Here is a 21,563-nt window from a genome sequence, read left to right on the forward strand (position 1 = left end):
CGGGCGGGCCGTCCACACGGGGGTAGCCTATATCCCCCCATGTACATTTATTTTGGGCTTTAAGAAATTCTTCATTATTTTGGTGTCGATAGTGTCATCATATGCTGAATATGCTTTCCAGCTTTTAAGTGTTTTGAACTCAACACAGTTTGCATTTGAGTTTCAAGGAAATGTATATGATCTGGGGGCGTTGTTAGGTTCTGAAACAGAATTAGAGATTGTATCATTAAAGTTATACTGCACCCACGCTCTCTTACTTTAGCATCTGACACCGTCAAGCCAAAAAGGTGTTTGTAAATAGTTCTTCTCCAAAGTCATAAAGCCATCGTTAGTTTTGAATTATAACATATATCCCAATAACTGGCTGAAAAGTTCTTTTTTTGACACAGATTTGACACACTTCCTTTAAATAATAGATATAGTACATATGTAATGATAGCATATCAATAACATTACAACATGATACATTTTGATCACATTCAAATTAATACTGGTATCATCATAAACAATATGATTATGGAACACATGATTCCTGATTTTTCAATTTGTCTGTTAAAAAATTCAAAAACTGTTTGAGCCAAATATTGTCAAATGATAGTGTCAATTTGAACTTTTATATAACGATGCTGGGCTCAGTGGTTGATCGTTCATCCGAACCAACCCTAATGTATACCTTAACAAACAATTTGAAGATACATTTTGTACTGGGAGAAGGATGTGATCAGTTTTAGCAATAAAGACCTTTTAAGTTTGACATTTTGACCTTAAGTTATAGCACTAGAATGCATCTTCCCACAGAAGTTGATCAAAAAAGACTAGACCAGTGAAGTACAACGTTACCTACAGTGCAGCACATTATTTACCCTTTAAATTTGCCCTTTTGCCCTTTAACAGCGCCCTCATCAGGTCAATTAGTGACGTCTTTCCCATACTGGTACACAGTGCCAAGATGCATCATCGCTCTTCTCACACAACACAGCCTGAGCCAAAGTCCCACACTGCACATAAACTTAGAAGAATGACTAATAATAATAACTAATATTAGACATAATTGTTATTCATCATGTCTGTTTAATGCATAAAAAATCAGGTCAGGGATTCTATTGACTCACACGCTTCAATAAATCGTGATAAAAATGTATTTACATGATGTTCTGTGTCAGTTTCTCAGAACCTCATTGGATGGGTTATTGGTTGGTCATGTGCATATGGCATGTGTTTATGTCAGCCCTGTGTGTGTGTGTGTGTGTGTGTGTGTGTGTGTGTGTGTGTGTGTGTGTGTGTGTGTGTATATGGTGAGTTGTTCGTCTCAGACCGTCTGTGCAGAACAGCTGACAGACACACACACCCGCTCTGAACAGAAGGTACACCCGGGTCCTCGGACATTTGCGCTCACACACCCACACACACACACACACACACACACACACACACACATACACATACACACAACAACACACGTGCCATGCTTTAGCGTGGTATTCGATTCATGCCGGGTCTCTTGGGTGTGTCTGTAGCGACAGAGGGGAAACATGATATACTATATTCATGTGTGTGTCTGTGTGTACAATAATGTTTGGATCCTCACAGTATGGAGATTGAGTTGTTGGACCCTCACTCTCTTCCTGAAACGTGACGTCACTTTTTGCACGTACAGAAGGTGTGAAAAGTCAGCTGATAAAACCAAAACACAGCCATGTGTTTGCTCTCTTTCCACAACGGACCTTCCCGGTGACACTGCAATTCCCCATCGGCCCAGCGGAAAGCACCCGACCGCAGCATGGGATGGCTCTCTGATCACTGGATCACAACCAGTAGTTAGCAGTGAGCTAACAGCATTCTGCAAGATAATAAACGGAGCGACCGGTTTCCTCCGTCCTGCACACAGCTTAATAATCAGTATCAGCAATAATCAATAATTATCATTATTATTTGTTGTTAGTTATTTTTTAATAACTAAACTTGCTTATACCAGAACCCTAGCACAATGGTCACACTGGCGTTCGGAGTAAAAAGGTCTGAGCAGTTTTGATTTGGGGTCATTGTTGCATTGGAAGGCTAAAACAATATGTGTTTATTGTGGCACACTTCAATAGTAATATGAGAACTTGCTTTGAATTTTGCTCCACATCCTGTTATCATTTCTTCACACAGAAACACATTTTTACCTCATTTCCCTTGCATGAATTTGATTGCCAGACTCGAAAACCAGCTGTTAAATTGCTCCTTGCCCCTCGGGCGCAGCCGTGTTATCACCATTCATATCTATAGCCTACAACCACCTGTTGGAAACACTGTGTTTACCTGAAATGTTCTTTTAGCAAGCGTGCTCACCCTGCTAGAATATAAAAATATATGGTAATGCACACTGACTGACAAAAACAAGGAAAAAAATGACGGCTCGATTCAAAGATGCGGTGCATTACAGCCGCATCCCAGTTATCTAGCAGGCAACATCTCTTGACCTGTCAGGGACTCTGTCAAGGAGCCAATGAGAGTTGAGGGGAAACCTGGCAGAGGGGTCGCCTGTAACTGTGTGTGCTATATGCTGCATTTGCAACACGGACCAAAAATAGTTTTCCACCTAAGGTGTTGGATGTTTGCATGAATAAACATAATACCTAACACATTGACTGATCTACATAGAGGAAATAGTAAAGATGTGTGGAAACAGGCTATTTTGTGAACACGTGTCACTTCTCATGTGTGTTTTCGTGACAAATCGTAGTTTGACTAACTTCCTTCACTTTAACAGGTGTTAAGACACAGGAACTTGGCTTGGGTCTTGAGGAGTTGCAGCATTTATTTGCAGACAAATAGCCTAAACTGTACATACACGGCAATGCTATGTTCACAGCTATAACGTCACTGCTAACATCATACTCACCGTTACACGCACTCTCTCTTTTTCTCTCTCTGTCTTTCAATCAAACACTCGCTCTCGTAACACACAACCTCTGCATCGAATTATTCCTTAAAGGAGTTTGCTATTTGTATAACACACAAATGGAGGAGTCAACTTAGGGGGCCGCAAACACACAAGCTATGTGCCTCTTTCTAGCACAATAGGAGGGTTAAGTAAAGTAAGTAATCCTTTTCAAAAGGCTTTACACAGAGCTAGGGAACATAGGACCTTGGGAACATGAGCACCTTGAAACATATGACCCCAGGAGAGCACATCATGTAGAACTGGGGAACATAGGACAGTGGGAACATGCAAATAAACCAGCCAGTCCCTACTTCTCTCTGTGTACTGTTTGGTTCTGAGCAGAGGGTTTAGCAGAGATTTACATTTTGCATTACAACTGTCTGCTGCAGCTGGACACACAGTTGATGATAAAGCCAGTGTGACTAAACCAAAACAATTAGCTGAAAGACGCAAAATCACACTGTAGCGTAGAAAGGATCTGCACAGATTTCTCAGCTGCAATCAAAATGTAGCCAGTTAAGAAAAAAACATTTTCTTTGTTTTTTGTTATTTCCCCAAATAACTGAGAAATATAATAGCCTCCATATTGTTACCATTTTAGGGTTAAGACATGCAATAACAATTGTTTTAAAAGTCAATGCTTTGTTTTCATAAACCTTAAGCCAGCTCCATTTTATCTGGGTTATATTTGTTTGACAAACTAATATATTTGATCTCAAAGCACCCTGGTAGCTCACCTGGTAGAGTGGGTGAGCTATATAGTCTTGAGTGAGTGAGTCCTTGATGCAGTGGCCCCGCGTATAAATCCTACCTGTGGCATTTCTTATGCATTTAGATAACTTTGTCCCATTGTAAGCTTCTTGTGCTCATGCCGTTGGTCAAAATGTAATCGACATTCTTCCAGTTGTAAATAACAGACATTTACAGGCACCAGGATATAATCCTGATTGACACTTATTAGTATTCTGTTTATTGACTAATGCACATTTCCAAGGAGAATATGTCTAATTCAATTCAACATTTCTTTGATTTAGCATTCCCTTCAACATTATTCTTGCCTCGATCCTCTGCATGAGAGCTGTGATTTTTTGTTTTTAGCTTTCCTAATTATATTTGAATAATACTGACGTGACAGACAGCCTTGCAGTTGAGGAGAACCATAAAAGTAAGGAGAGCAACACTTACTGTAAACAACAGCATTTACAGTCAGGAACTGCAAGAAGATACAGAAAAAGCCTAAAGAAAAACCTCTTATTAATGGAGGAATTTACCCCATGCAACATCACCCCAGATGAAACTAGGATTTAAACGTGTAACCTTCAAGCCAGAAAGTCACTTCTTATAGCCACTGCATTTACAAATCCCAGGAACACAGAAAACACTCATCTACCTTTTATTGTTACCGGAGCCTAAGAGTACTTGGAACAGATGACACAACCCGACGGTGCCAGATATTTTATAGGACTCTCTAACATCCCAGAAGTCATAGCCAAATCTAGTTTTATTATGTGTGTGTGTGTGTGTGTGTGTGTGTGTGTGTGTGTGTGTGTGTGTGTGTGTGTGTGTGTGTGTGACAGAGAGAGAGAGAGAGAGGGTGTCTGTGGGAGTTTGGCTCGCCTGCTGTTGTGAAAAGTGTGCCTCTGTGGGAGTGAAGTGTGTGAGTCAGCTATGAATCACACTTTTTCTGTAACAGTTTAAAAAATGCGCACACATGAACTCTCTCTCTCTCTCTCTCTCTCTCTCTCTCTCGCTCTCTCTCTCTCTCTCTCTCTCTCTCTCTCTCTCTCTCTCTCTCTCAAACACACACATGCACATACTGTACATACTGATATGTGAGTGCATGGTTGTACAGATTGGACACCATTATACAAAAAAACCCATACAGACATTTACTCTGTGCTTGTGATTCTCAATTTCCAGAAAAACGTAAGTAGTTACATCTTAGCATTTAGACACAATAGTGAATCCCAACCAGGGGTGTCTCCCCAGATGGTACTTCTCCAGTTGTCAGACAAATACACCTTCCTATTCCTGAATATAAATGATACATTGAGCTGCACTGGCCTGAGGGGGGGGGTTTGAAAATATTTTTTATCTATAAAAGGGGGACCCAGCTGAAAAATGTGGAAACCACTGCATTAGTAAACCTTTTTATTTTCTATTTTGCAAAAGCCCTCATTCCTCTCCATTATTGCAGTTTTCTCGCTTCCATCATGTTAACAAGGCCACAATGTGGCCGCGCCTGCATTGGTTAACGTAAAGGGTCAAGGGGCGTCTAAGAGCGCGATTAATCTGCGTAAATTCTTTTGGCGTGTTATTTTTTCTGTGATTAATTAAATGGAAATTAACGCACTAATTTGACGGCCCTAGTTGAAATACGAGTAATAAATAAGGCTGAAAGCTCAGCCTAATGGATAAATAGGGAAATAGCCAAAAGTAATGAATAAATAAAAGTCAGTCTGACAGGGCTTATTTGACAAAGAGGGTGCGAACCACTGCAGTAAAGAGTGAATCTTTTAAAGCGGTCATTATACTGTATGTATATATTAACTGTATATCACTGTTCGTTTCTGTCTCAGTCTGCGTGGGTGTGTATGGGCTTGCCGATGTCGCTCACAATTTGACTCATCAGTATTCAGGACATTCACGCTCTCCATCACTGGCAGTGATAAGCGATGCTGATTATCAGTGAACTTTTGCTACACAGTGTACATCTCCCGTTCTGCCTCTCTGCCTCACTCTGCCTCTCTCAGCTATAGTAACACTTTGCCTGTGAGAGCCAACATTGTTTTAATCAGCTCCACGTCTATTAGGAACCAGCCGCCATTAACACTCATTAACACATACACTGTGAGAGGGAAAAAGGGCTCAGACACCGTACTTGAGTAAAAATAGCGATTATAACAATGTAAAAAGACACTGTATGACCAAATGTACGTACATTGCAGAGTTGTATGAAGGAATGAGAAACAATGTGTCGTACTTATGCACAATAGCCCCTTTCAGAGTGTTTTATTATGTTATTGGATTATTTATTATTCATAATGATTCATAAACATATAAGCAGTTGAGTAGTTAACCAATGATTAATGATTTTTTTTCGGCCACTTCTGGAGACATACAGAGAGAAACAGGGGAGAGAGAATGTAACAACTGTCATTTTCATAGTTTAGTATGTGGCCAATAGCTGTAAAATAAATGTAGTACAGTGCAATATTTTACTCTGAAATGTTGTGGAGTAGAAGAGAAAACTAGTATCTCAGATTTTACCCTAAAGTCTTTCTCCGAACCTAAAGTTTACCTCGAGTGACCTTCACCTAATATTAAAGCAGGAAGCCACACAAATCACATCTGAGCGGTTTGGATGTCTTTATTCTTATCAAGTCCTTTCATGGTTGTCAGTGGGAGCTGTGAGCCGAGTTATCGCTCATCGACTTGAAGTGTTTGGGGATCCAGATAGTGGAATCAATTTGTCTTGTTTCCTTCCAAAATGAGATAATGGTTAAAAAACGATGCCTTATAATCAAAACTGATTGCTTGTAGGCCATTATTTACATTTGAAAAAGATAAAATGACGTGTTTTTGAAAATTTGATGGATTTCAGGTTTCAATTTCCTTTTTTTCCTAACTCGATATATGGTATTTTGAAAATGAACGCTTCATTTAGACTTCAGATGTAGTGGCTGTGGAGGGGGAGGAAGCGACGTGAGGGTGCGGAAAGCGACAAATGCTGTTTGCTTGTCACTGATGAGAGATGGAATTTGTGTGCGTGTGTGTGTGTGTGCGCGCGCGCGTGTGTGTGAAATAGTTTGCATTCAATTTAGCAGCTGGCTTATGAGTTTTTTCTTTTCCTCTTTTGTGCCTTCCCTTTTTCTCTCATTCTCTTCCCATCTATTTTTTTCCGCATCTTTGTTAGTGTGGTTTTGATAGATGAGTTTATTATAAAGCGGGGACTTGAAGCGAGGGAAATCAATGCTCATTCCTCAGAGGTATGTGTGAGTTTGGAGTGTGTGTGTGCTTCCTAGTTGGCTGTTTGTTAAGAGGTTAGAAGCTAGATACATTCATTGTTTTGGGAGCCAGGGGCTGCAGTTGGACTGCTCGGTCTTGATCTGCTTTCCTTTGACTCAGCAAACCGAATACACACACATGCACACTAACAATTAACAAAGCACACACCCATTCACTTACACGCTCACACAGTTACAGATCTAGAGAGACTGTCCCACTCAACACAATCCAATAGAGAATAAAGTCTTACCTGGATGGCAGCCTGATTGCCCATCCATTACCTCTTTTATTCCAGTTTCTTGACTCTTGTTTCAGGTACCAAATTTCTTTTAGGTTCTTTGGAGAGAAAATTCTAGTTCAACTTTGGTGAATTTTGAACCGCATATTTGCACCATGTTAACCTCTTTGGAGATGAAGAGCCAAAAAAAAGAGAAAGTTATTCTAGTGTGTATTAGCTGTGTTGCACCATTCATTTGTACTTAACCTCCTCTGTTGGAGTATTGTTCGATAGATTTTGTAGATATTGTAACTAGTCCAGAAAAGGACAATGGTTTGAAATGGGACTCGATGGTACAAATATGCCACTTACTAGTCCTGCGAGTAGTATAATTACATCACGCTTCCAGTTTCACCTCATGGACAAGCAATGTCACTTTGTGCTGTCTCCCTATCTAAATGGACTGCATTTATATAACCCTTTTATAGTCACTCAAAGCGTTCTACAACATAAGCCAGCATTCACACACACATTCATACACAGGTGGCAGAGGCTACCATAAGATAAACACCAACATATGGTGCCTCCAGCTATTTCCTTGTGTTTTCCCCTCCCCTTGTGATTCCTGTATTCCCCTGTTTCTCTCTGTATGTCTGTGTTGTGGGCGTACACCTCTCACTCTCCCGACTCCCTGATTGCTGCCAAGCAGATTCACCTGGTCCCAGTTCTACACCTGCAACCTATCTATTCTTCAACACTACTATATATCAACCCAGGTTCTTCACTCACTCTTCGCCTAATCATTAACACAGCTACAGTGAATCTCTGCTCGCCTTCCTGCCCACCTGCTTGCTGTTTCGCTGCCTCACAACCTGCCGTCTCCATTACCCTGCCTCTCTTTGCCAGTCACTAGCTCCCTCTACCTCTGCCTCACCCTGCCAGATTCCCATCTCCGCATCCATCCTCAGTCTGTGTCCTGCATTTGGGTTCCCCCTGTTGATAATAACAGAAAAATCAAGCCAACATGGACCCAGTGGATGCAGGCTCAGCCCTGGGATCGGAAATGTTTAATCACACTCTCGCCTCCCGAGGCGCCCTCGTGGGCCGTAATCTGTCATGTGGATCTTGGTACGTGTAAGGATTTTCCTAGTTTTTGAACAGAGGCCATTTAGGGATTGTAGTGATTGGCTTAGTGATGATTTGAGGTACGGGTTAGCTGCTAGGGATGACACAACACTCAATACTCCCTTATTTCCCTTGCCATTAAAATAGATAAACGATTCCGGTAACATTGTTGGTAAAGAGCTAGCCGTCCGCCTTCTTGGTCCTCTTCACGCAACCCATCTCCATATTTCTCGAGAACCAACTCCAGTCGATGAGCCTCCTCAGTTCCCCCGGGAGCACAGCCTATCCAGCTGACCAGGGCTTGTCTGTCTCATGATGAACGTCTCCGTAGAATGGGGGCGGGTAAATGTCTGTACTGCGGCCAGACCAGCCATTACCTTGCCATCTGCTGTCTTTGGCCAAATAGGGGGGCTCATCAGTAAGATTGGTGAGTCAGACTTCATCCCTGTCTTTTACAGGTACGCAGTTTAAAGCCAATCTGTGTTGGAATCAAGATTCTTTACCTCTGCTAACTTTCGTGGACTCTGGTCGCTTCAGGTTCACACTTACTTACCAGGCTGTGATGTTAAACCTGAACCTGTCTTTGAAGAGGTCCCCGCCAGTCCTGTCATCCTCCTCCCTATCTCCAGTGTTGTGGTAGCTGTTAATTTAGAGATTTAGGGCAGTGGACCCCAAATCGTCTGTTTGTGCCTAGTCGTGTTCGCTCACAGGTTCTCCATTGGGGACACACATCTGATTTTGCCTGGCATCCAGGAGTTTGTCACATCCTGTCCCTACCAGAAAGACATTTTCTGATGGCCCACTATGGAAGCTTACACTCTTACCTTCATTTACGCCTGTGTGTGCCTGTTGAAAGTCCTCCCACCATCTACCTGCTGGTTTGTCCCTTTCCCATTTCCCGGCATCCATGGACCCAGATAGCCCTTTGTCACATCCCAAGGTAACACAACATTTCTCACTATTGTTGATCATTTCTCCAAAGCTGTGCACTTTGAGGCTCTTCCAAAATTCCCTACAGCCCATGAGACAGCCAAGCTGCTGGTCTAACATGTGTTTCGGCTCCACGAAAACCCCTCTGACATTGTTTTAGACCGAGACCTATAGTTCATGTCATAGGCGTGGAAGGCTGCTCTCACTGCCAGAAACCCACCTTCCAACTTTCCAACTTTATTGGGTTGAATACGCCACAATTACCTTTTCTGCTTCTGCTATTTCCCCGTTTGAAGTTTCTTTGGGCTATCAACCCCCTTTTTGTCCTGCTCAGGAAGATAAGATTGCAGTACCATCAGTTCAGGTCCACTGAATCATCTACTCTCAAGGTCAGACATTTTTGGCTTCTTCTAAGGACATTCCAATAAAAGCTACAACTCTCAACCCTCGTTTAATTGGTATTTTTGAGGTTGAATGCATTATTAACCCTTCAAACTAAAGTTAAATATGTCCATGAGGATTCACCCCTCATTTCACATCTGCCAGTTAAAACCTGTGTCAGTCAGTCCATTATTCCTGACCACATGGCTTATACTGTCCGGTGGCTGCATCCCTCCACACCTGCAGATTCAGCTGGTCCCAGCTTCCCACCTGCAACCAATCTATCACAACCTGCCATCTCCATTACACTGCATTGCTTTGCCAGTCACCAGCTCCCTCTACCTCTGCCTCTCCCAGCCGGATTCCTATCTCCACATTCTCCCTCATTCTCTAAAACTTAACAATAAACCTTCCTTTTTGATTTTGGGATTCCCCTGTTGACCGTAACAGAGCCACAGCTGCCCACCGCTACCCTTATTTCATGGTGAAATTGGGTCTCAAAACACATATAACACATAAAAAGAAAAACAAAACAAAAGATGACCTCAAATGCCTTTTTTTTTTGCCTTTGGCTGTCTCACAGAACAAACTGTATTTTACACCTTTACCTAATCCTCTTGTGGGTTTAAACAGCATTGGGCTGAAATCTACAAAACTGCAGACAAGCTGAAATGTCTCAAAAGCATGACACAGCATCTGTTGTATTGTCTTACTTAGACAAAGCAGAAAAAGCAGCAGCAAAAATGTGTCTCGCATTTTCCTGAATAAAAGAAATCTGTTCCACCTGCAAGCTGACTTTGCTTATCAACTCTTCCTCTTTCACACTCTTTATCCCTCGCTACGGTAGCGTAGGCTAAACGCAGATGATGTGCAGGTGGTGGTGGCAGATTGGCATTTGACTAAAATCATGTGTCTATGAACTGCTTCTGTAGTTGGAAGAAGACTAAACCCAAAATACCTCAAACAGGAGCAGAGGCATTTTTTTTTTTACTCGTCCTGTTACGTTATTCCTACCACTTGTAGTCGCCATCTTTCTGAGCTCAGCTGCCTGTTCCACCAGTAAAGACCAACTCCTTGACCCCTTTTAAATTCATCATATCAATACAGCATCAAGGCAGAGCATCTGCATTATGACGGTATTAAAAATCATACCTTCAGGATTTATAAATACCCTGGTTTATGTAACGAGGGTCTTTCTCTACTTCTATAATGTATATACACACTGTTACTGGCATACGTCATACCTCCTAAGCCTATATTTGATTTACATCAGGTCGCCAGAAACAGTCCATATGCATGTAATGTTCCTCGGTATCTGCTGTATGTGTAAATAAGCAACTGTTTGCTTTAATAGTTACTCATATCAACTTAAAAAGTGATGATAAGTCAGAGTTCTCAGCTTGTTTCTGCTCCCAAATATCAAAAACACATGTTTATGCAGGTTTAAAGTCTTATTTTCTTGAAGCACAAAATCTCAAGTGTTTTCCAATGCAAAAAAACTTTTAATTCTTTAAAACTTGTTCCTTGGAATTTCTTGAAACAGGTTAATTGTCCTTTGAAATAGGTTGAAATATGTTTAATTTTCAAGTGTTAAAGATTATGGACAGAATTACTTTTTACATTTTTTTGCAGTGCATTTTTAATATAGCAAATCCAGATGATAAAGCATTATGGCAAAAATAAACAAAAATGTGGTGTCAACCCAGGATATTTCAGGTTTACTGTGTAAAGAGGAGTCTGATCAAAGAAACAACAACAACAACAACAAACAGAGATTTATTTTCATTGTGATCTCATATCGTAACAAATATGAGTTTATTTATCGTGAGTAACTCTAATAATTTGTGTGTTTGCTCCAGGTCTGGACGACTGCTTGCAGCAATATGTGTGCGTGTTTGAGCGCGGAGGTGTGTGCGGGGAGAGGCTCCTGAGGATCAGCCACGCCGAACTAGAGGAGCTGGGAGTTTCTCGCATCGGACACCAGGAGCTCATTCTGGAGGCTGTCGACTTGCTCTGTGCTCTGGTGATTTTGTGTGTTTTGTTTTGTTGTTTGAATGCAGATCTGAACTCTCATTAACCGTCCTTACTGATGCAGCTGTTAATGTATTTATGTTCTGCGTGACTGCACAATGTGATGGATTGCACAAAGTAAATTGTCACAATGCTTGAGTTGTCACATTCACATTCTAAGAAGAAAGTTTCAAAATGGCACTTTAAATCTTCTTCAAACTATGGGGTAAGACATGTGAAGTGTTGTGTTTGCCTAAATAGAAATATTGGAAAAGATACAACTGAAATTTCTTATGTACACAGCGCTGGAAGTACTCAGATATGTTACTTATGTAAAACTAGTAATACCACAGTGTAGGAATACTAATGTATTAGCATACAATATACTAGAAGTACCCAAAAGTAGAAGTACTCATTATGCAGAATGACCCTTTTCAGAATTATATATAACATATTCTTTGTATGTATGTATGTAATGATTATAATTATTTATATTTTATTATACATCACTTTAATGTTGCAGCTGCTAAAGGAGGAGCTAACTTTAATTGCTTTACTCGGTAGCTTGTGAATTTTAGAGAAAATGTTGCTGCCTGCTACTAACCGCTAAGACGTGGCGAATGTCACGTACCCGTGAGGCTAATGTTAGCTCTGGACTGAAATTACCTGTGATTGGCAAAAGTCTCCTGTGACTTTCTCTGAAATGAACTGTGACTGAGCTAGATTTCCTCAAGAAAACAGAGCCAAGCGGAAGCGCAGAAGTCTAGAAGTTCTTCTCTCAGATCACTTATATAATAATATGCTGAGAGGTAATTATAGACTTTTTGTCCAATGACGCCAGAAATAAACTGCCTACCCCAGCTTTAAACTATAATAATGCATCAGAATGTCTTTGTTGATTATAATCTGTATTAATAATCTGAATCTGGAAGGTAACTAAACTAATGAAGTGGAGTAAATAGTTCAGTATTTCTTCTGAAATGTGGCGAAGTTGAAACAGAAAATGGAAATACTCTAATTGTACTTAATTACAGTGATTGAGTAAGTGTACTTAGTTACTTTCCATCACAGTTGTACAACCTAAAAGTTACAATGACAACCCGTAATGGTCTATGGGGACATTGGAAGAGAATTATTGGCTACTGAGTAACTAAAATAAACTAAATAATAAACTAAACCCAACTAGATAATGTGTCATAATTGACTTCATTTTTATATTTCTTGAATTTAAATGTGTGTTGATTGTGGTTATTCATATTCCTGTTTCATACAAAAGCGTTTAATTGGTTGAAACAAATCTACTAAAGTAGTCCACTGTGTCATTGTGTGATATTTTCCTTTAAATCAGAAAATGCTTTATTTCTCATAACTTAAGGTCTGTGTTGGTCAAATGTAATTACCATGTCTTGTTTAAATGTAAGAATAACAATAGTGTAGTTTTATTACACCCGGATAAGACAAAAGTGACAATAATCTGACAAAATTCATAAAATTCCTGCACACAAATGGATGTAAACATGAACAACTAACAAAGAGTTAATGTTTATTAAAACAACAGTCAGTGTGATGACCTTCTCTCTACCAAATATGTAATAAAAGTCATTAATATGCACCAGACTCCTTAAGAAAAGCTGGTAAACATGTTGACAAATAAGAACCTAATTAGTATTCATGGTGATTCGGTGTCTGGAGGTTCAGCTAATCTTTGTTTGTGTGTGTGTGTGTGTGTGTGTGTGTGTGTGTGTGTGTGTGTGTGTGTGTGTGTGTGTGTGTGTGTGTGTGTGTGTGTAGAACTCAGGTCTGGAGACAGAGAGCGTCAGGACTTTGGCTCACAAACTCGGCGCCTCGGCCAAAAACCTGCAGAACTTCATTTCCGGCCGCCGCCGCAGCAGCCAATCAGAGAGCAGGTCCTCGCGGCGGCTCCCCAACGATCTGCTCACCTCTGTGGTCGACCTCATCACCGCCGCCAAGAGCCTGCTAGCCTGGCTGGACAGGTATTATGTTTACAGGATCTCTGTCGCTGTCTCAGAGATGCTCTCTTTTTTTCCTCTTGTACACGAGTTTATTATTTTACTTTTGTTACATCAGTAGGAGAACTATTTTTCATAGAAGGAAAAGCACAGGTTTTATCAATAACTTTAACAATGTGCTTTTTCTTCTGTGACATGTCAAAATGTATTCTAAGCAAAAGGCCCTGCACACCAACACACAGGTGCTTTAAGTTGTAGTGGTTCAATAACAACTGAAGCCAGATACAAACAATTAGTATATAGCTCCTTTTATAGTTATCTGAATTTGTTATATTTGTGTTAATATTGAATTAAATGAACATGTAACTTCAGTTTGTTGAAACTTCTATAGTTCATTTCATCTAAATGGGAGATATGTTCACTGTCTGGTGTCTCTTAGAATTCAATCTAGAAGGAGGCATAGTTTTGTTTGGTAGCAACTAAGGTGCGTGTTTTTAGACCATTTTTTATGATTAAAGATCATTTTTAGTAATTACAAGTTTCGTATGTACATACATGTATTTTAGAGCTGAAACGATTAGTCAACTGAAATTAATAATTCTGAAGGCAACATTTTGTTATCATTGATTAATTGTTTGAGATAAGACACAATTAGCTTTATTGAGCTCCAGAGGGGACGTTTTGTGTTGCATCAGCACAAATTCAGCAATAAATGCAGATAAATAGAGAAAGGTAAATAATATATATATATATATATATATATATATATATATATATATAATATAATTTTTATAATTGTGTAAAATATGAATAAAAATAGAAACTCTACAAGATCCAATTAAACTAAAATGAGCAGGCAAGCAGAACACATTCACTACTAATAGTGTAGTACTGGCATAGTGGCAGAGTTTAACTCCAATACACATTCTATCTTAGCTTAAACAAGTAATCCATCAATCAAATAATTACATAGTAAAATAATCATTTGTTTCACCTTTTATGTATTTAATACTAAATATGGAAGAGTTATAAATCTTCCTTCTGTTCAAGTCTGTTGATCCAGCGACTGTAAAATGTTTACATTTGGTCAGTTCCAAAGCTTGAACAGAAAACCTCAGCTGTTTGTTGTTTACATCTTTTGAGAAATATGTTTTTTTTCCAAAGGAATAATGTCAGACCTTTCTTCTTACCATGTTTAAACGTCTCCCCGTCCGCTCCCTTCTACTCTCTGTCACTTCATTTATTCATGACCTCCTGCACACGACACACACGTCAGATTCAGAACTAAAGGTCTTTGACATCGGCTTCTTGAAATGCCGGGCACCCACATCTGTCCTCAGGCCGTCGAGCCGCACAAAAGCAAAAGAGCCATGTCCACGAGCGCACTCAGACCCATAGAAACACCCACACACTTTGTACAAAACACAAACATTTGCAGACACACACCCCACATCTGCACACACTGACACACACACACACACACACACACACACACACACACACACGTGCAAGCGCACACGTTCGCCCACACATGATGATGCAACTGTAAATGGCAAAGCGACACTGAGAAAGTGATAGACTCAGCAGGGCTGGAGCTTTGTGCTCTTTATTCTTCATTTCTGAGATATAGCTATGTGTTCCGGCATTGTCAAATACTCAGTTTAATAGTTTTTATCCTGCATGCCAAACAGGAAGAAAAAAACCTTTCCCAGCTGTGTGAGGGCACACTTGTTAATTTAACATGCATATGATCCTAAGTGTTTATTTTAATGAAATGTCATCCCCTAAAATTGATTTCTACTGCCTAGAAATAGCAAATAAATGAGTAAAACAAGCTGAATTTAAGCTGAATGGTGGATATGCTGAATTCAGTAATAGGCTCTAATGATGTGGAAAAAGGTTATGATTTCCAAGCATGTCGGGCTACAATCTGTCTTGTATTAATACCCACAAGAGGGCTTCTTCCTAGAATGTTTACACGAGAAGCAAATTAGCATAAAGCATGTTAAAAATGAACTTTCATCTCCCACTGATTGCTAGTTATTAGACCTCCTAGGGATGCAGGAAAAGTGCAACATCAGTTCAGAGCTCAGGCAGCAAATGTACAGCATATTCTCTCTAATAACTGGAGAAGACATTTTGCAACCTTTGCATGTATAAAGTAACAGCGTGGGTACGGCACAGATCACCTTTTTCCTGCCTCTGATACTCTGATTTGTCCTGATATCTTTTGTCTGTCGTGACAAAAACAATTTTCATCTCGACGCAGACATCGCATTTAAATCTGTCTGGGAGAAAAGTGAAATTATCATTCCACGATGACTGAAATTTGCAGCATTTCTCCTTTCTTTGAACTCTTCATTTCCTCTTTATATGCACATTTGAAAGCACCCACCTATGAATTAATAACATGGCCACAGAGACTTCTAGAGTTTATGTGTGATGTATTTTGCTGATAGAGTAAAAGTTTAGTTGTGGTTCTTTTCTTTTTCTTTTTTTTAACCACATTAGTAAATGAGCAGACTTTACATTTTGATCCAAAATATGGGGGATATGTTTGAGTGGTATGTAGAGAATACTACCCAGCAGGGAGCAGTTCAAAATTGACAATGTGATGACATTTGAAGTACATTTACTCAAGTACTGTACTTAAGTACAAAGTTGAGGTACTTCTACTATACTTGAGTGTTTCCATTTAATTACATTTCAGATTTCCGAAAAAAAAACCAAAAACGTTTTTATTCCACTACATTTATTTTAAAGCTAGAGTTACTAGTTCTTTTTTGGATTACATAAAAACATGAATTAAAAAGTATTGTACTCTCATTTATTAGAACTACAGTTCCCATAATGTTTCGGGAGATGTAAACAGGAAGTATCAATAATGGAGTCTAGTTACAGTGTGGGTGAGTTTACCCGAAAATACCTACAAACGACATACCCAAAGTAAATTAAAAGCTGCTCTTCAACCATTTGCACCATATGCATTGGTCTCATTCAAAAGATAACACTCTTATTGCTCTTGCAACATAGAATTACTCCAAGTGCTTCTGGCACTGAGTAATATTGGTCTGAATATACTGAATTTGAAGAAAATAAACTCTGTCTGAATTTTTTTGTAGAAGAAGATGCCTGAATATGACTGTAGCTGGTAGGTAATGAGCTGGAAAACACAACAGGAACATAGCATCAAGTATTACCAAGTTCAGGTTCAAATTTCATAACAAAACCACAAACACTTAACATATTGGAGAGGTTTTTCTAAGAGTAACACCAGGCGTTTCCTAGCTGTGCAATTGGAGGTATTATAATATTTATTGATAAAAAGGCCATAAATAACTATTATATACTCAATATTCCCTGTCAGTAGTAATGACACAGAGTAAGTGAAGTATAAACATATTTTTTGTAATATTTTTGTCTTTTTTTCAGAATTTAAATATGATAAATACAAAAAAAAAAAAAAAAAAAAAAAAAAAGATTTGCAAAAAAGAAACATCGAAGTCGCCCATCTAAATCTTCAGCATTTCATTGGCTACTCGATACGCCAGTCAACGGGAGATTCGGCTGCTATTGGCTCGGTCTGTAAACAAAAGAAGAGGGGCTGGCACTTCCTTATCAAGTTTTCACTCATTGGCTATTGAAGGCTGTAGATACAGCATGGAAGCTCCTATTGGCTCAAATGAGATGTCAATTGAAAATTGAGTGTGACATCCATCTTGGAAACATTACCTGAGAGCTGCATGCACAGAGAATACCAAGAATGAATGGAAATCACACACATTGATCAGCTGATTTCAAAGATTGCTGTTCATGGACATTTATATCCATATATAAAATATATGGACGTCAACATTGTCACATCCATATATTTTTACTGGAATCGATCTATTGGACCTTTACAATGACACAGGAGTGTTTTTTTTAATTATTATTATTATTACTGATTACAGGATTATGACGAGGCTTCATGGGTGAGTTGGATCAAAGTTATGGTTTTGATTTTGAGTTTGCTTAATAGTTTGAGGAGCGTTTTATACCTGCTGTTTTGCTCACTAAATAGACGAGATTCATTGGGTACCAACTCTATCATGGCGGATTGTAAACAACACAGGGCAAGATACAACCTCTGTGAAAATACAAAAGAAGGGGTGGGTGGGCCGCCGGCGGGCCGTCCACACGATCAGAGGCCCTGCTTATGTTTGTTTCCAATTTAGTAAATTGGCACAATTAAAAATATGCAGAATTAGCTGTTAGCAGTTCCTGTTTGCATTGGACCCATGGAAGTCCAGACAACTATCACTGAATTACTATTTCACTGAAAAGCGTGATAATTCTCAGGAGAAGAAGAAGCGACTATGATTTCTAACAGATTTCTGGACATTTATTTGCAATAGACAATGGATATAATGATATGCTCTGGAAATGTAAACCACACTGAATCTAAAATGATGTGTATCATGTCTAGTAGTTGGGTTTGACTGAGTTGTGACTCTAAGAAGTGTGTACCTGAAAGTACCTTACTAGCCTTTTACCCCACACGTTCTAGCATCTGAATGTTTTCTGAGGGTTTTTTAAGGGTTGGAGCTCAACAGTTTAGCAAACAGTCTGTGTAGCCTTAGGTCTTGCGTATATATAGCACACAGCCTCAATACTGATGACCCAAATCACACACACACACTACAGATACGGCATACACTAGAGACTGTGGCCAAATTTTAATCTGGGTCTTTAGAACAATGAAGTGTGCGTGTGTGCTTTTATTGTTTACTTCATCACTCTGGTGCAACCAGTGGTGGAAGTGCTTTTACTTAAGCAATGTACTTACAGTATGTACACATTTGAGGTAATGGTACTTTTCTTTCTATCTATCTATCTATCTATCTATATATCTATCTATCTATCTATCTATCTATCTATCTATCTATCTATCTATCTATCTATCTATCTATCTATCTATCTATATATCTATATATAGATAGATAGATATATAGATATAGATATATATTATATATATATCTATATATATATCTATATCTATATATCTATATATATATATATATATATATATATATATATATATATATATATATATATATATATATAATATAATATAATACTTTGTTATAAATTATAGCTGAAATAATTAGTTGATTGACAGAAAATTATTTATATATATTATATATATATATCTATATATATATCTATATATCTATATATCTATGTATATATATATATATATATATATATATATATATATATATATATATATATATAATATAATATAATACTTTGTTATAAATTATAGCTGAAATAATTAGTTGATTGACAGAAAATTATTTAGCAACTCATTTAAGTAATTTAAGGATTTGCCACTTTTCTTTTTAATTGTTTTTATTAGTTTTTATTCCTTTTGAAGCATTGTGAAGGTGTCACTTTGGATAAATGTGATGGCATTTCTCACTATTTTCTGAGTTTTTACAAACCGAACAATCAATTAACGGAAATAATAATCAGCAGATTTATATATATATATATATATATATATATATATATATATATATATATACAAAATAGTTAAAACATTAGCTCGACTTCAACTACAACAGCAAAGTCCTGCTTTTACGTTAATGCATGAGTTCTGGTGATTTAAATAATATAATAGTGAAACAGTCACAGGGTTCATTTTTCTGCATGGAGTAATTTTACTTTTAATGCTTTGAGTACATTGTTTTTGTACTTACACACTTTTACATTTGGGATGCATGATTATTGATTAAAACAGTATTTTTTTTACAGCTGGGTTATTATACTTTTACTAAAGTAAAGGATCTGAATACATCCTCCATCATATACATAATGCACATGTATATCATTAGCCTGAATTGTGCATTGTGTTTCGATAATGACTTTCAGTAACACTGAAAGCATTAATGTTGATCTCTCTTTGTGTCTGTACGCAGTCATTAGCACCGTATTAGCGGCAGCATGTTACTTACCACCTTGTTCACAACTGAATAGTCTATTATGTTACAATATGCCCGGGGCCTCATTTATTAACATTGTGTTGGCAAAAAAAAGGCCTTTTAGAGACCCTCTCCTCTGGTGCACTTTAGTGGGAACTATACACATCCACACATGTGGGAGATTTGGGGAATTGATGGTGCCAATGGCAAAGCAGCATAATAAGTCTACAACGGTCTAATAACCCTCCTCAAAGTGTATTTCAGTCAACAGCCTAAACTGTGCTCTTTTGATTTATTTGTTTCCCAAGCCTGGATTGAAATGACAAGTAGTCAGTATGAGGTGTGTAAATTGGGGCACTCAGGACAGAATGGCCTCTTTACCTGCTTCTCTAATGCAGTCTCATTCCTCTGTGGAAAAACGTCACGGTTGAATCTCTACTTTGCCTTTTTTTTCCTTTTCTCAGTGTCCTCTGAATTGTAATAGTTTGGATGTATGAGCAGGTAGTGTTTTGTCTCATTTTTGAGGATGTAAGCTCTTTCTTGAAGTAGGATGCCTTTGTCTATTTTGGTTAGAACAGAGCTATTGCCCGAACTAGCAGCTGTAAACTCTGTGAAGTTTCACATGTTGCATGATTAGCTTGGCTTTTCAAATTTTTACATATTATTGGAGGACATTACTGAGGACATTTCATTTATCAAGCACAGTGTTATGAATGAGGTTGCAGAGCTCATTCATTCTCACGAAGGTCAATTTTGACAGCAACATCTATTTGTTGAAGTCCCGCCTATTATTACAACTAAAGAATCTGAGGTCTATTGTCTTGACTCAAAGTTAACTACAGGTTGCATTCATTACTTGATTTGACAGCTGTTTTATATTGTTTTGTTTAAGAACAATTAGTTCAGGGGTGTCAAACTCATTTTAGTTAGGTGGCCACATGGCTGGACCAGTAAAATTACAGCATAATAATCTATAAATAACGACAACTCCAAATCTTTCCCTTTGTTCACATTTAATGAATTATCTTTTTACAAAACATTATGAACAACCTAAAATAAGAAAAAAATAAGTGCAATTTCAACAATATTAAGCCTCAGTTTATCATTTACACATGTGCGTTACAACTTACAGATCACAGTGTGTCTACAAAGGCACAAAGCATTTAGTGGAAACATTTGAAATAGCAATTACTTTTATTGAAAAATTGCAGTTAATGTCTTATCTGTCATTTGCGGGCCGGATTGGACCCTCTGGTGGGCCGGTTTTGGCACGCGGGCCGTATGTTTGACACCCCTGAATTAGTTGATTAATCGCTGAGTTGATCCTCACTAACAATTGATGATTGGTTAATTATTTAAGTTAGTGATTATTTAAGCATAAATGCCACATATTCTCTGTTTACAGTTCCTTAAATGTGAAGATTTAATTAACATTACATTAATTTCTAGTTGCTAACAAGTCACAACAAATACTGAAATGCCTCGGTTGCCGAGAACACGAGAGGATCGCTGTTGTTTTCAGTTAATCTACAAATAGATGGAAACTAAACCAAAGTACTTAGATAAGACCCGCCTTCTTGACATTTAACAACCAATGACACACGATAACCATTAGTTCCACCCCTATGTATAAGAGTAATTGAAAGAAGAACCAACCGTGACACTCTTCATTAAAAGATATAAATATAGATAGAAAAAATGTTCTGATCGTTTACTTTTCCTACCCTTTTATAATGTATTATATGTTATTGCAAAAACGGCACGAACAGACCATTATCATTAGTTTCTTTCTGCCACTTTACTCACTTTACACTTTTTGTGCTACACATGCAACTTCTCTGATTTTAGAACACATACGATGTCACAGCTTCACTCGTGAATGAGTTGTAAAACTACTCCCTATAAATGTGTGTGCCTGTTTACGTGCGCTCACGCAGTATCTCTCTCTCTCTAACAGCACTCCTGTCCATCTCCTCTGTACATTATCTAATGCAGCAGAAACACTATAAGACATACTGCTGTGTTAT

General features: G+C 38.4%; 1 protein-coding gene across 1 annotated transcript in view; it reads left to right on the top strand.

Moving 5' to 3' along the window:
• Positions 1-21,563, top strand: part of cnksr2a (connector enhancer of kinase suppressor of Ras 2a) — a 50,209-nt gene that overhangs the window by 3,092 nt on the left and 25,554 nt on the right. Inside the window, exons 2-3 of the mRNA XM_029457382.1 lie at positions 11,450-11,613; positions 13,392-13,594. Coding sequence (XP_029313242.1) covers positions 11,450-11,613; positions 13,392-13,594 — 367 coding nt within the window. The remainder of the gene's footprint in view (positions 1-11,449; positions 11,614-13,391; positions 13,595-21,563) is intronic.

Source organism: Cottoperca gobio, chromosome 20, assembly GCF_900634415.1.
Source record: "Cottoperca gobio chromosome 20, fCotGob3.1, whole genome shotgun sequence".
NCBI classification, from domain to species: domain Eukaryota; kingdom Metazoa; phylum Chordata; class Actinopteri; order Perciformes; family Bovichtidae; genus Cottoperca; species Cottoperca gobio.